The sequence below is a fragment of the Sinohyriopsis cumingii genome, chromosome 5, assembly GCF_028554795.1.
Source record: "Sinohyriopsis cumingii isolate HCF-2022 chromosome 5, ASM2855479v2, whole genome shotgun sequence".
NCBI lineage: Eukaryota > Metazoa > Mollusca > Bivalvia > Unionida > Unionidae > Sinohyriopsis > Sinohyriopsis cumingii.
In genome coordinates, this window is record NC_142965.1 from 18,535,673 (window position 1) to 18,552,435 (window position 16,763).

The 16,763-nt window shown below is 32.3% G+C and overlaps 1 protein-coding gene across 1 annotated transcript in view; it reads left to right on the top strand.

Moving 5' to 3' along the window:
• LOC149798727 (solute carrier family 49 member 4 homolog) overlaps positions 1–16,763 on the top strand; it is a 40,585-nt gene that overhangs the window by 21,117 nt on the left and 2,705 nt on the right. Inside the window, exons 7-10 of the mRNA XM_089956975.1 lie at positions 1,471–1,600; positions 3,187–3,295; positions 7,467–7,534; positions 13,777–13,895. Coding sequence (XP_089813101.1) covers positions 1,471–1,600; positions 3,187–3,295; positions 7,467–7,534; positions 13,777–13,895 — 426 coding nt within the window. The remainder of the gene's footprint in view (positions 1–1,470; positions 1,601–3,186; positions 3,296–7,466; positions 7,535–13,776; positions 13,896–16,763) is intronic.

Sequence of the window (16,763 nt, forward strand, 5' to 3'; positions counted from 1 at the left end):
ATGCAACACGAAAAGTGGTACAGTAATTGTAAACTAGAAAAAGCAAAGTGAAAGTACATTATACGTTGGCCATTGGTTCAGTGATCTTTCATATAAGCTTTATTCAGCCGTCAAAAAAGGTGTTCCATCAAGTGAATAGTGTACCTGATTGAATATTTTTTATTGATATCCTCAAATTATTAGGCAAAACTAATGCATATGTGTGCAACAGTAACTTTCAAGGCCTACCTTGTGATTAAGAACTTATATAAAGGAAAGGTCATTGATCGAGTCTGATTTAAATACTCCATTTCAACAGAATTTTTCATTAAAAGCACACACATTTTGACAATAAATACAGTATATAAATTCACAGCACGGTGTTAAAAACTATTATTATAATAGAGTCAAATAGCTCCACCGCACCAGTGACGACCTATTGGAAATTCCTTGTGTCGTTTCTACTGTCAACACCACCTAGAAATTCCTTATATATATATATATATTCTACTGTCAATACTACCAAGAACTTCCTTGTGTCGTTTTTAATGTCAACAATACATAGAAATTCCCTTATCTCGTTTCTACTGTCAACACTACCTAGAAAGTCATTGTGTCGTTTCTACTGTCAACATTACCTAGACATTTCTTGTGTCAATTCTACTGTCAACACTCCCTAGACATTTCGTGTGTAGTTTCCAACGAGCAACGGTAGGTTCACCAGAAGTTGTCTGCCGTAAGTAGCTGCACAGTGTACACAATATAAGTTCGTACGGGAGAATACCAATTTACAAGGTTCTAAAATTCGACTAAAATGCACAGAATAGTGTTGTCATCACGACAACACGGTATTTGTCGGATTTTGCTTAAATTTGGACGTTCGGTTGTTTTTAATTAAAGCAATCAACCTGTCTCTTATATTTTTTTAAATTAAGAACAGTATCTCAATCTAAATCAGAACTAATGTGGCTCAGACACAATAGTACAACTATCTATGGGTCATATTCGCACAAATCTATCAAATTTCGCAATATGATTGGATAAAGTCTTTCTTTCATTTTACTGAGAGACTCGTTCTTCTTACAACACAAGATCTTTATAATAGGTTCAACAAAAGTTTCCAATATTATCTTTAGATCTATAATATGATGACACATTTTATCATCTGACTTGTTATTAAAAAAATATTTTCTTGGAATAAAACCTTTGAAACGATGTATTTCCCTTTTATCTTACAAACAACACCTGAACAGCAAAACAATAGATAACTGCCACGATGAAAACTATCTTGCTTTCGTTTTACTGGATTATTTTCAAGCTAATTCCAGTGTCTCAATAAATACTGAAAAAAGAAATCTCATTTAAAACCAAGTAGAGTTTTGTAAAAATCTGACTGTAGTTTTGCACGTATTAATGTATTTATTGTACTGTAATTCTGTGGGGGACTTTTGTCTCTACAAAAGCACTGTCAATAGTGTGATATCATTTCAGACTTCGGCTTGACTATTGCCCTGTTTCTTGTTGTGGTTGTATACTTTCCAGACAAACCACCCCAGCCCCCTAGCATCACTGCCAGTCTAAAACGATATGACTTCAAAGTGGGATTTTTTAAATTAATCAGGTAATTAATTTGTGTATATGTTTAATTTCCATTAAAAATTACCTCCCCTAGAGTGAAATATCCATCATCGTTTTGATCAATTTTATATAGGCATAATATTGAAGGATTACTAATATTGACATACTGTTCTATGGTTGGAGCTACATGAATGCAACGAACTCACCATATACATTGAGTACCAACTGAAAATCGGGACTTAATAATTGGACGATATCACGTCCTCTGAAAATGTAGAAGTTTTACATTGAAGCATTTTCCGAAATACATTTTATATACGACAACGACCCAAACAGATTGATGCTAATTATCTCAAGGAGCGCAAATACGAAAACGCATAACGTCAAATAAAAACTGTTTGGCCATCAAAACGACTGATCTTTGTTTACATTCATTCCCAACACAACTGAACCAGATATACACAACTGTTTATCGTCTACCCAAACTGTTCAGTATCTACACAAGTGTTCATCTTCTACCCAACTGTTCAATATCTACACAAATGATCATCTTCTATCCAGCTGTTCAATATCTACACAAGTGTTCATCCTCTACCCAACTGTTCAATATCTACACAAATGTTCATCTTCTACCCAACTGTTCAATATCTACACAAGTGTTCATCTTCTACCCAACTGTTCAATATCTACACAAGTTTTCATCCTCTACCCAACTGTTCAATATCTACACAAGTGTTCATCTTCTACCCAACTGTTCAATATCTACACAAGTTTTCATCTTCTACCCAACTGTTCAATATCTACACAAGTGTTCATCCTCTACCCAACTGTTCAATATCTACACAAATGTTCATCTTCTACCCAACTGTTCAATATCTACACAAGTGTTCATCTTCTACCCAACTGTTCAATATCTACACAAGTTTTCATCTTCTACCCAACTGTTCAATATCTACACAAGTGTTCATCTTCTACCCAACTGTTCAATATCTACACAAGTTTTCATCCTCCACCCAACTGTTCCATGTCAACACAATTATTCATCATCTACCCAATTGTTCATTGCCTATCCAACTATTCAACTCACCCAACTATTTTCTCGAGGTTATGATACCTCGTCCTTCATCAAATAAAGAAGTTACGCTATCGCATCCTTCATGACATAAAGCAGTCATGCTATTACATCCTTCATGAAATAAAGAAGTTATGGCATTATATCCTTCATGAAATAAAGCAAATATGACACTACCTCCTTCATGACGTAAAGCAGTTATGCTAGTTTATCCTTCATAGCCTTATATTCAAAGACTTAATACTAAGTACACACAGATAATCTCTCTCTCTCTCTCTCTCTCTCTCTCTCTCTCTCTCTCTCTCTCTCTTCATGTTTATTCAGATGTATCTTACCAGGGACAGATTTCTCTAAATATATTCAAAATGTACGGTGTCTGTCTTTTAAGTGGATTTATTAGTCTGTCTTCGTGCCTCACACATGCCAGACTTTGGCGTAACGTAAAACTATCAATTCAAGCTATTTGTTTAAAAAAAACACATTAGATAAAATTTGTATTTTTTCCCTTATTCGATGTTATGAACTTATTTACTTTTTAAATGCTACCTTTTTCCAAGACACAAGTTGTTCTGGTACATCGCCTTCACATTTGCTATCCCAGCGGGCGTTTACGGGTCGTGGGGGAGTGTGCTGGACGTCAACCTGAACCCTTTAGGGATAACACAGGTAATAAATAAGCACTGTGTAGGGGCCACACAAGTAAGTGATCCTAACTTTAATTGTTCTCCCATTTGATAAACATGAACCATTTCAGTGATTACATAATTATGTGTACATCATGCAGGTAGTAAATTCACCCTTTATATTTAGTTACTAGGCAAGGAATCCTAACCATTTAGGGATGACGTATGTGAAACTATCGTCTTGTTTCAAACATTTATTGTACAGTGTTTGGTTATGATAAAAGAATTACATAAGACAGTGATATCGATCGATGTTTTGACCAAACCCCAAGCCTAACTATTTAAAGTAAGGTGTAAAAAAAATGACTAAAACTCTGTTACCATTTCTATTACTACTACTACTACTACCACTACTACTATTACTACCATTGCTACTACAACTACTATTACTACTTCAATGTCCATTTCAGCTACACCAAAATTATGTGTACTGATAGCAATATTATATGTGTACTGACAGTAATAGTATAAGTATGTGTACTGATAGCAATATTATAAGTATGTGTAATGACTAACAGTATAAGTATGTGTACTGATAGCAATATTATAAGTATGTGTCCTGATAGCAATATTATTAGTATGTGTACTGACAATAATATTATAAGTAAGTGTACTGATAGTAATATTATAAGTATGTGTACTGATAGCAATATTATAAGTATGTGTACTGATAGTAATATTATAAGTATGTGTACTGATAGCAATACTATAAGTATGTGTACTGATAGTAATATTATAAGTATGTGTACTGATAGCAATATTATTAGTATGTGTACTGACAATAATATTATAAGTATGTGTACTGATAGTAATATTATAAGTATGTGTACTGATAGTAATATTGTAAGTATGTGTACTGATAGTAATATTATAAGTATGTGTACTGATAGCAATATTATAAGTATGTGTACTGATAGTAATATTATAAGTATGTGTACTGATAGCAATATTATATGTGTACTGACAGTAATAGTATAAGTATGTGTACTGATAGCAATATTATAAGTATGTGTAATGACTAACAGTATAAGTATGTGTACTGATAGTAATATTGTAAGTATGTGTACTGATAGTAATATTATAAGTATGTGTACTGATAGCAATATTATAAGTATGTGTACTGATAGTAATATTATAAGTATGTGTACTGATAGCAATATTATAAGTATGTGTACTGATAGTAATATTATAAGTATGTATACTGATAGCAATATTATATGTGTACTGACAGTAATAGTATAAGTATGTGTACTGATAGCAATATTATAAGTATGTGTAATGACTAACAGTATAAGTATGTGTACTGATAGCAATATTATAAGTATGTGTACTGATAGCAATATTATTAGTATGTGTACTGACAATAATATTATAAGTAAGTGTACTGATAGTAATATTATAAGTATGTGTACTGATAGCAATATTATAAGTATGTGTACTGATAGTAATATTATAAGTATGTGTACTGATAGCAATACTATAAGTATGTGTACTGATAGTAATATTGTAAGTATGTGTACTGATAGCAATATTATTAGTATGTGTACTGACAATAATATTATAAGTATGTGTACTGATAGTAATATTATAAGTATGTGTACTGACAATAATATTATAAGTAGGTGTAATGATAGTAATATTATAAGTATGTGTACTGATAGTAATATTATAAGTATGTGTACTGATAGTAATATTATAAGTATGTGTACTGATAGCAATATTATATGTGTACTGACAGTAATAGTATAAGTATGTGTACTGATAGCAATATTATAAGTATGTGTAATGACTAACAGTATAAGTATGTGTACTGATAGCAATATTATAAGTATGTGTACTGATAGCAATATTATTAGTATGTGTACTGACAATAATATTATAAGTAAGTGTACTGATAGTAATATTATAAGTATGTGTAATGACTAACAGTATAAGTATGTGTACTGATAGCAATATTATAAGTATGTGTACTGATAGCAATATTATTAGTATGTGTACTAACAATAATATTATAAGTGTACTGATTGCAATATTATAAGCATGTGTACTGATAGTAATATTATAAGTATGTGTACTGATAGCAATACTATAAGTATGTGTACTGATAGTAATATTATAAGTATGTGTACTGATAGCAATATTATAAGTATGTGTACTGATAGCAATATTATTAGTATGTGTACTGACAATAATATTATAAGTAGGTGTACTGATAGCAATATTATTAGTATGTGTACTGACAATAATATTATAAGTAGGTGTAATGATAGTAATATTATAAGTATGTGTACTGATAGTAATATTATAAGTATGTGTACTGATGGTAATATTATATGTGTACTGACAGTAATAGTATAAGTATGTGTACTGATAGCAATATTATATGTGTACTGACAGTAATAGTATAAGTATGTGTACTGATAGCAATATTATAAGTATGTGTAATGACTAACAGTATAAGTATGTGTACTGATAGCAATATTATAAGTATGTGTACTGATAGCAATATTATTAGTATGTGTACTGACAATAATATTATAAGTAAGTGTACTGATAGCAATATTATAAGTATGTGTACTGATAGTAATATTATAAGTATGCGTACTGATAGTAATATTATAAGTATGTGTACTGATAGTAATATTATAAGTATGTGTACTGATAGCAATACTATAAGTATGTGTACTGATAGTAATATTATAAGTATGTGTACTGATAGCAATATTATAAGTATGTGTACTGATAGCAATATTATTAGTATGTGTACTGACAATAATATTATAAGTAGGTGTACTGATAGCAATATTATTAGTATGTGTACTGACAATAATATTATAAGTAGGTGTACTGATAGCAATATTATTAGTATGTGTACTGATAGTAATATTATAAGTATGTGTACTGATAGCAATATTATAAGTATGTGTACTGATAGTAATATTATAAGTATGTGTACTGACAGTAATAGTATAAGTATGTGTACTGACAGTAATAGTATAAGTATGTGTACTGATAGTAATATTATAAGTAAGTGTACTGATAGTAATATTATAAGTATGTGTACTGATAGTAATATTATAAGTACCATTACTGCAACTACAAACTGAAGACGACGCAGAAGAGCAAATGTCTTTCAGATTAGATTGCAATATTTGTCAGACTTTGTTAAGATGGATCTGTAAAGAAAACACAAGATAAAATAATCAGAAATGGGTAGAGAAGTCACAACTAAAGCTGCACGATGGAGTATGTTTATTATATTGTAACGTCATACGTTTGATCCATTAATGATGACGGGTTGCCTGGCATTCCCTTATTGAGTAAACACAATCGGATTTTGTTTTATTATGCCCTAGGTCATTAACCTGCTTAGTACTCTGAAAACTAAGATAAACTATTTCAAAGTTTCAAATCTTGGCTCTACAGCTCAAAACAATAGCGCCAACAAACATACTGGAGGAATGACAATATACATAAATTACGTCACTTTATGTTTCCAATCCGTCAGGTTTATGTTGCTAAGATATATTTTAACAGCAACTATGCCTTTTGCAATTTTATCACTAATGAAAGTGTTCCTCATTGTGTGACGGATGGTTGAGATCAAAATGTAGGATAATATCACACCATCTGGCTGGTGACATTTTATGTCGCTATTGCTCAGGTTTTGTTGAAATCTCACTCCTTGAGGACAGATGTCAATCATGTTAATTGGTTCATTTTGTTTTACAAGTTTTACCTGTATTCATGCCTAATGTAAGTAAGGAATCCACTTAAGTCTATGAAAGACGCAATACTGGACTAGGACAACAGCAAACCAATATCACAAACAAATCCAGTGACTGTCTCCATGTTTCGGTGCTCAACAAGAACATATGGTAGACAGATAAAATATTGATGAAATGGAAAAATGGTATTCGGATTTACATTATTTGTCACAAAATACTCGCATCTATGTAACGTGCCAGGTACTCTGGATGGAACACATTGCCAGGTTTAAAGCAGTAGTTAGCTAGCATACAAATGAAAGCATACATACAATAGTGCTAGGGAGTTAAGTTATGCTCTAGTCTGTGTTAGTCACAATAAGTGATGCATTATCAAACAATATATGAAATCGTCTATAACTTCCATGAGACTGACTCTGTTTTCAGACCGAGGCCGGATGGTTTGGATTCTACGGAAGCCTAGGTGGAGCAATAGCTGGGATGATAATAGGAAGGTACAGCTTTTGATGTGTTATAATTTATTGCATATGTTGAATAACAAAGCAGTATAAAAATTCGAGCAATAATTTATATCGTTTGATAAAGACTTGAGCGGTGAAACAATACATTATTAGGGATTTGTACATTATAGTGAACAAATATGGAAACTGTTTTTCTTAGCCATTGTTATTATTACTTGATGCATAGAACTTATAAACATTTCTTGCATTCCTCTTCCCTTAATTAAATTTAAATACTACTGTAATCGTTATGTTTTGTAGTTTTACTTTTAGATTGATATTCATGTTTGATTTGACCATATATACTGAACTTTCAATGCAGTTAGACTGTTTTCAATCTTATTGAAGTTTTTTTTATAGTTGTTAACTTTCTGGTATTCAAAAGAAAACAATGCATCGCCATTTAGCGAGGTCACCAAAAGAAAGGTTCACCCATGTGTCGACCATCTTGATTTGGAACATTTATGAAGCTTGTCACGAACACATAGCATTTTTTGGTACACACTACTTAATGCCACATTTAGAATAATTAACAAATCGCAAAGAACATTATCATGTAAAAGCGTATCACAAAAATAGTCAGTGTGACGTTTAAAATAATTAGCATTGTAACTCATACAAATATTTAGTGGACTTTTAGAGCAATTAAAAGTGTATCGTACAAAAAAATTTAGTGTGACATTTAGAAAAATTACTATCGCAAAAAATACTTAATGTCACCTCGAGAACAATTAACAGTATATAGCATTGTTACGAGTCTTTACTCTTCAAATAAGTTAAAGAAAAATGTGGAATCCATCAAGCTTTGTAAAATTCAACAAATAATTTATTTCCATAGAACACAGAAGTAAACATGAAACAAGGAACAGACGGCATAGCGAACTAAATACCAAAATAATCATAGAATTACATATACAAGTCCTGAATGTGCAAGTCCTGAATGTAAAAGCTATAAACAAACTTTCGTGGAAATCCAAATTAAGTCCAACGCTAAAGGTGCTCCTGTGCCTCAAATGCCTTGTAAAGTATTGATGTGCCAACATTCTTTCGTTGAATCACAGTAATATAATCCGAGAATATATCCATTTGTTTGTATTTCACTATAAATCCAAGACTCTCTGTTACTAAGGGTGTTATCAGAGCACGTTTGAATTTCCAGAGAAAATAATTACCGAATTTGAAGAAATAAATTCAAGCCCAAAATGAACGACTGGTCACAACAATAATACAAACTGATTCTGCTAGACCTTAAGCCACGAATGAATAATCTTTCCAGTAGCAAGATTATATAGTCTTCCACTTGACCACAGGTCACAATTAGTTTTGTGTTTCAAAATGGAATCAATGAAAGTTCTTAATGTTTACAAAAAAAAAACCAAACGAAAAATTCAATAATAAAGATCAAGAAGAAAACAAATTTGATTTTGGACCAAGTGAAGTCCTACATAATAGATGCTACATCACATAGGCATATAATGAATTAAAAAGATAAAAGTATAACAAACAATGCATATTAAATATACATAACACATCCCCTAGTAAAGAAAAAGCACGATTTACGCAATAAGGATTTCATTTTACTTTAGGGAAATATACATATGATACAATTGTATATAAAATGAAATCTTATGAATAACACAAAGTATAAAGAAGCAATATAATATTTCTATATAAATGATAGTGCATCTGTTATTAAATTGTCTATTCCCTTAACATGCCTTATGGCATATTGTATTTCTGCAACATCAAACTCAACCTAAATGATCTCTCAAGTTTACTTTTCATCTTTAAAGATTAAGTAAAAAACAGGAGCTTAGATAACTGGTTAACTCTTAAGTATGGCCTTTAACTTATCAAAAGCCTCCTGACATTTTTCAGACCAATGAAACTGATTTTCTTTCTGAATAAATTTGTTGGGTTTCAGCAATTATAGAAAAATTGGAACAAAATTTCCCATAGTATCCAGGCATACCTAAAAGTCGCATCAGTTTTTTTTATTGATAGGCACAGGAAATTCAGAGATAGTCTTGACATTAGCATTTATAGACATAACGTGTCTATGACTCGTGATATGTCCAAGAAATTTAACACAAGCACGACTAATTGTCAACTTTGCATCATTGAGCCTGTCAAATAATTTCCAAATTGTCTCCATGCTATCTTTACAGGTGTCGTTGTAAATGATGACATCATCATCGTAAGCATTGCAAGTATCTAGACCAGACACATTCATGTTCATTAAACGTTGAAATGTACAAGGCGAACCTTTCATCCCAAACGGCATCAATTTATACTGATAAAGTCAATCTGGAGTTGCGAATGCCGAAATTTCCTTTGGAATTTGCCAAAATCCTATCAGAAGTTCAAATATTATGACATACTTTGCGTTTTCAATTCTGTCAAAACAGTCATCGATTCTTGGCAATGGACACTGTTCACCTTCACATATATGTGCACATGCGGAAAGTGTTATCTGGTTTCGGAACCAGTATACATGGTGAACTCCAGTTACTTTTACTAAGTTCTATGAAATCATTCTAAATCAAATTTCTTTTTTCGAACATTGCTGTTTGAGAGGGTTCATCCTGTACGGATTTTGTTTCACAGGTGCAGAATCTTAAAATTTCAACTTTATGGTAGATTATATTTGTTTGTGTTGAAGCATCAGAAACAAGTGCTCATATTCAACTAAAATCCGTTTAGTTTGTTCATTACTTTTGCTGCAGATGTGAAAGTTTATGGTCCAGATTATTCATGATTGCTTAATTCAAAAGATTGGTTACTCCAGCGTTACTACAGTCCGATTGCATTCTGTCGCTTAAATCTACACTGTGTGGGACAGGTACAACTAAACTGTACTGAATGATTAACAGGGCTATCTCTATCAACGTACTCCTTTAGCATATTTATATGGCAACTTTGTTTTTGTCCCATTAGTATTGGTGATATAATTTAAATCACTTATTTTCTTTTAAACTGTGTAAGGTCTTTAGTAAGTAGCCTGAAGAGGATTTTTTTTGGCATGGACAAGACAGTAAGAACTCTATCACCAAGACGAAAACTCCCTTCCATTGTATTTTTCTCAGGCTTGGATATTTCATTTTTAAGTAGAGTTCAGATTAGTTCTTGCAACCTCACAATCTATGATAACTTGTGTTTAAAATTGCAAACATAATCGAGAATATGTATTTCTGTATCTTCTTTTGAAAGAAGTTTCTTTTAACAATTTCAATGGTACACGCACAGTATGTGCAAAATTTAGTTAAAATGGAATGAATCCTAAAACTTCTTTAACTGATTTCCTAACAGCAAACAAACGTAAATTATTACATTGTCCCAATCATTTCCAGTATCAAAACAATATAACCGATTTGCAATTTTCAAAGTTTGATGAAATCTTTCTAAAGCCCCTTGGATTTCAGGGTGACAGGCAGATGCCTTGAATTGCTGGATGCCTACTTTATCTATAACTTGCTGGAACATTCCAGACATAAAATGAGACCCTTGATCAGATAGGACAGATCTGAATATGCCAAATTGAGTAATAAACACTCTTTACCAAAGCCTTTACTATTGTTTAAGTTTTAGCATGCCTCAGGGGAATTACCTCTGATAATCTTGTAGACGCACACATTATGGTCAACAACTATTGGTTGCTTGACTTGTTGTTAGGTAAGAGACCGAAACAATTTGCCATTATTCTGCTAAATGATTCGTCAAATGCAGGAATAGGTATCTACTGATTGTGTTTTCCTGCCATTTGACACGTATGACAGATCTACAGTATTTACAAACATCACTTTTAATTCTTGGCCAATAAAAGTTATTCAGGATTTTGTGATACATCTTATTGATCTCTAAGTGACCACCCAAAGGAGATTCATGGGCCAAACTAAGCATTTCCTGTCTATACATTTTGGAACTACAATTTGACAGCTTACCGACCACACGTCACCAGCATGTACTTCAGGTGGTCTCCTTCTTGGTCACCATTTTCTCATAAGAACCCCATTTTTAACAAAATAACAAACGTTACTTATGTGCCTTCATCTTCGCTAATAGCCCTCTGAAACAAACATATATCTGGATCTTTTTCCTGTTCATTGACAAGTGATTCTCGTTTGTCACCCTGATTGCAATAAAGAGAATGAGTAGTTAAAGAATACATATGTGACCAATACCTTCTGATTGATCCAAAACAGGAGTAAAAGTGACCTCATCAAAATCCTGATTATTCACGTGGCAGCAAAAGGAATACTTTCCTGATGAACATCATTCAGGGAACTTTCTTTTCCTTAGCTCTGGTAACTGCATAATCTGGGTATAAATCAACGATTCCTTTTTCAATAGAATCGACTTTTTGGTCCAAACAAGGCTTGTAAGTTACAAGTGGATTCACCACAACCTTATCTCCAGCTAGGTCATTGCTTGTAATAACTGAATACCCTTGATGAGTAGAGACGACACTGTTCCGACCTTCACTGGTCCGAAGACTAAGACTGAAGACAAATTTACACAATGGAGAGGAACATTAATAAAGCCGCACTCTACTCCCTGAATAAGAACACTCTTGTTAGAAACAGACTCCTCAAGAAGAAGGCAAATTACCTGATAATAAAAGACTGTGGGAAACTCCTGTGCCCCTTGAAATGTTAATAGGGATATGATTGGCCGAATCATCCCTGAGTGATATAGAACCCTTCAACATGAATGGTTCATAATTCTCCATAATAATATCACACTGGGGTTTGTTTGACCCAACAAATGTATTGCTTTCAATACATGTCCGTGACCTTGACCTCGTAGAAATAAGAGCATTTGGAATAGGTATGTCATGACTCAGTTGCTTAGTTTTCAGCTTATAGCAATGAAAACTAACATGCCCTTTCTTCTTGCAATAAGTACATGTAGGAAAAGATAAGGACTTCTGATCCGTTTTATCAGATGCTTGATTTTTCAAAGTTGTGCCAACAAATAATTATTTCCCTAGAATACAAAATGAAAATAAAAAATAACTTACGGTATTACGAAGGAAATCACAAAATAATCCTAGAATTACAGGCACAACTCCTGAATATAAAAATTCTGAAAACACTTTAATGGAAGTCCAAATTAAGTCCGACGCTGAAGGTGTTGATGTGCCTGTGATGGCTTGTAAAGTATTGATGTACCAACAGTCTTTTGTTGAATCAAGATAATATAATCCGAGAATATCTGCTTTTGTCTGTATTTCATTATGAATCCAAGACTCTCTGTTTCGAAGAATGTTATCAGAGCACATGTGTAGTTCCATAGAAAATATTCACTGAATTAAATAGTTTGAAGAAATAAATTCCAACCTAAAATGAACTACTTGTCACAACAATAAAACAAATTGATTCTGCTAGATCTTAAAGCACGAATAAATAATCTTATCAGTAACAAGGTTATATAATCTTCCTCTTGACCTCAGGTCACAAGTAATATTTTATAAAACGAAGATTGCCTAGTATAAAAGAACGTTCTTAATGCTTAATGTTTACAAAATAAACTATAAAAAAAACAATAATTCTGATCAAGTAGAAAATAGACTTGCTTTTGGACAAGGTTAATTCCGTCATACAATGTTGCATCACAGTAGCATATAATGAAACTGAAAATTAAAAAAATAACTAGCAAACAAAGCAAATTAAATATACATAACAGTATCAAATACATAGAGTATGTCACAAAACATTTCTTAATGTGATGTTTAGAACAATTAACAATGTATCGCACAATAATATGTAGAGTCACGTTTAGAATATAATTAGTTACATTTAAGATATGTTGCCTCAGACTGGCAAAAAGATGCAAGATACCATAATGATATTTAAGGTTGGTTATGCAAGATATCTTCACTGTATTTTTAGGTTGGTAATACAAGGTCCTTTCGGTATATGTTTAAGATTGGTAATGCAAGTTATCTTCATATAGTTTAGGTTGGTAATGCAAGGACCCTTTGAGATATGTTTTCGGTTGGTAATGCAAGGTACATTCATTATATGTTAGGTTGGTAATGCATCGTACCTTCAGTATGTTTAGGATGGTAATGCAAGGTACATTCATTATATGTTAGGTTGGTAATGCATTAAACCTTCAGTATGTTTAGGATGGTAATGCAAGGTACCTTCATTATATTTCAAATTGGATATGCAAGGTATGTTGAGGATATCGTTTTTTATTTTAGGTTGATCACATTTACCTTTTCATTTCAGATTTGCTGATATTTTCATGAAGAGAATCAAATTGTTCTTGGTTTGCTTGTTTTCCCTGTCCACAGTTTTCTTTACCTGGTTTACATTTTTATATATGAAGTTTATCCCGATAAGTACAGGTGGGTATATTTTATTGCGGAAAGAAATACTATACACTTAACCTTGTACGGTAGAAATGTGAATTTGTTAACCCAAGGCAACAAACCTTCATATCTTCCACAAACAAGGCAATGCATTGTTCACAGTACCAAATCAAGCAAGACATGGAGGCACCATCACGTGATGGCGACACGCGACATTCTGTGCACCAATAATTGACGCTATTACTTTTATGTGGTATAATAATATCAATTATGGGCACAAAAATAACGATGCCAACAAGAACTACAGTTATGACGACAGCAACAATGATTAAGAACACAAACAATTATATCGATGATTACTCAAAACGTACGGACAAACGTTTGAATTAGCATACAAAGTTCAGTCAAGTATATTTTTTGTTCAGTGTTCAATCAGCCCTTGCGCAAACACGACACAGTGTTATACTGAGGCAAATTGTGAAATGAAACTTTTAACAGTCCTGACGATTAAGCATGATTGTTAAGTTGAATATTATCATGGATTCTTCAAACCTAACATGTCAAAAATAATGTACCTTTTAGTATCGTACATAAGGCTTTAATAAATGAAAGTAACAAGTTCTAAAATGATTCACAAGACTGGAAAACAATTGAGTTATGGTAATAATATAAAACACGTGCCACCCTTTTAACTAAGTACAAAATTAAATTTGTAACTTTATAAAAGAATTAGTCATCAAGCCAACAAAATGTATGTAATATTGTACAATGTAGTCATTGTATGTATGTATGTATGTATGTATGTATGTATGTATGTATGTATGTATGTATCCCTCATATAAATGGGCGATGCTGGATACAAAATATTTAATTTTAGTTTCTGCAGTAGACAAAAATTAAAATCTCGAAAGTTAAAATAAAATTTATCTTGAAGGCGATTTTAGAACTATCACAGTTATATAAAAAAATGTTTATGGTATAAAAAATGCATCAATATGAGTTCTGAAAAAGATCTAAAGATGGAATTTCTTCTAAACTAATAAAACCTCTTTGTGCTTGGTCCATGTCTTAGCTTCAAACATTTTTTTTTATACACACAAAATAGCAAGTCTTCGGGCTATAGAGTAATCAATCTTTGACTTGCCGTACAGACTGCGTCAGTATACATAATTATTAAATAGCAATACGAAATAAATGTGTATGCACAGCAGTCTTCAAGGTGAAAACTTCCCTATCTCCAAAGTTGAGATAATCACGTCCTCTCATCTGCATATAACATCATCAAAGTATTTTATATTGACAATTGCTTTGTACGAATTAGTGCTAAATGTTGATTCTTACTCCATGTGACTTAGTGCTAAATGTTGATTCTTACTCCATGTGACTTAGTGCTAAATATTGATTCTTACTCCATGTGACTTAGTGCTAAATGTTGAATCTTACTCCATGTGACTTAGTGCTAAATGTTGATTCTTACTCCATGTGACTTAGTGCTAAATGTTGATTCTTACTCCATGTGACTTAGTGCTAAATGTTGATTCTTACTCCATGTGACTTAGTGCTAAATGTTGATTCTTACTCCATGTGACTTAGTGCTAAATGTTTACATTTATCCATTTGTGCTAAATGTTGACACTTACTCTATCTGAATTAATGGTAACGTGGACACTTAATCTATATGAATTAGTGTTAGTGTGGACACTTATTCCATGTGAATTAAGTATTAAATGTTGAAACGTGCCGCATATGAATTAGTGTTAAATGTTTAGTGTATGGTGAAAAAATTATGACAAATGGTTGGAAAACGTTAGAGTTAGGAGATCTAAGTTTGCTTATAATATTTTGGGGCAGTTGGCTTGATGATGGATATTAGGACTGAACATTCGACAACCTTTGTGTGACCATGAAATAGCGCGAGGCCTCACACCATCGGCAGGGGTTGTATTCTGGTGAGAGTGAAATTAATTACGTGCGAGTTTATACCTTGTTGAAACGGCTTTAGTATTTATGGTAATTACTCCCAGTTTAGGTAAACTTTCAGGTAAGCGTACATCGTGCTATCTGTCACCAACCATAGCTACGTCATAAAGTTAGCTACAAAATTAGCTACCTTACTAAAGGGATTTGCAATTGTCTGCTTGTATAAGATGTAAACTACTCATAGATATGTTTTTGAAGGGTAATGAAAACAAATATGTGCATTTATTTTATCAAAAAAGTAGAATAGATGAGTTTAATTCAAAAATACAGTACCACTTTGTGCCGTACAAGCTTTGCGAAAATGCGTTTTTTTTTTAACCACAAAAAATCCAATCCTTCAGGCCCTATTTCAAAAGCACACCAACCTCCACCACCCAACCAACCTGTCCCCTATATTTGTTTAGTTCTACTAGACTGAGTAGTTGGTCATTAATGTTTTCTTTATTTCTGTTCTTATTTTAAATGTTATAGTACCAACGATAAGTGAAAATAACACAAATACGTCTTTTTGAAACGCATTGGATCCAGCAACGGGTTGACTGTGTAATCTTTGATTAAGATAACAGCAAAACAAAGCAAAATTACAAAAACAAAATAGTGCAAATATAGTTTGATATTTATATAAAAAAGCCTAAGCTTTTTCTACTCTCATGTAAAGTTTTGTAGATCTCATCGAAAGTTTTGTAGTTCTCTTGCAAAGTTAAAAGTTTTGTAGATCTGATGTACAGTTAAAGTTTTGTAGATCTCATGTAAAGCAAAAGTTTTGTAGATCTCATGTACAGTTAAAGTTTTGTAGATCTCATGTACTGTTAAAGTTTTGTAGATCTCATGTACAGTTAAAGTTTTGTAGATCTCGTGTAAATCTAAAGTTTTGTAGATCTCATATAAAGTTAAAGTTTTGTAGATCTCATGTAAAGCTAAAGT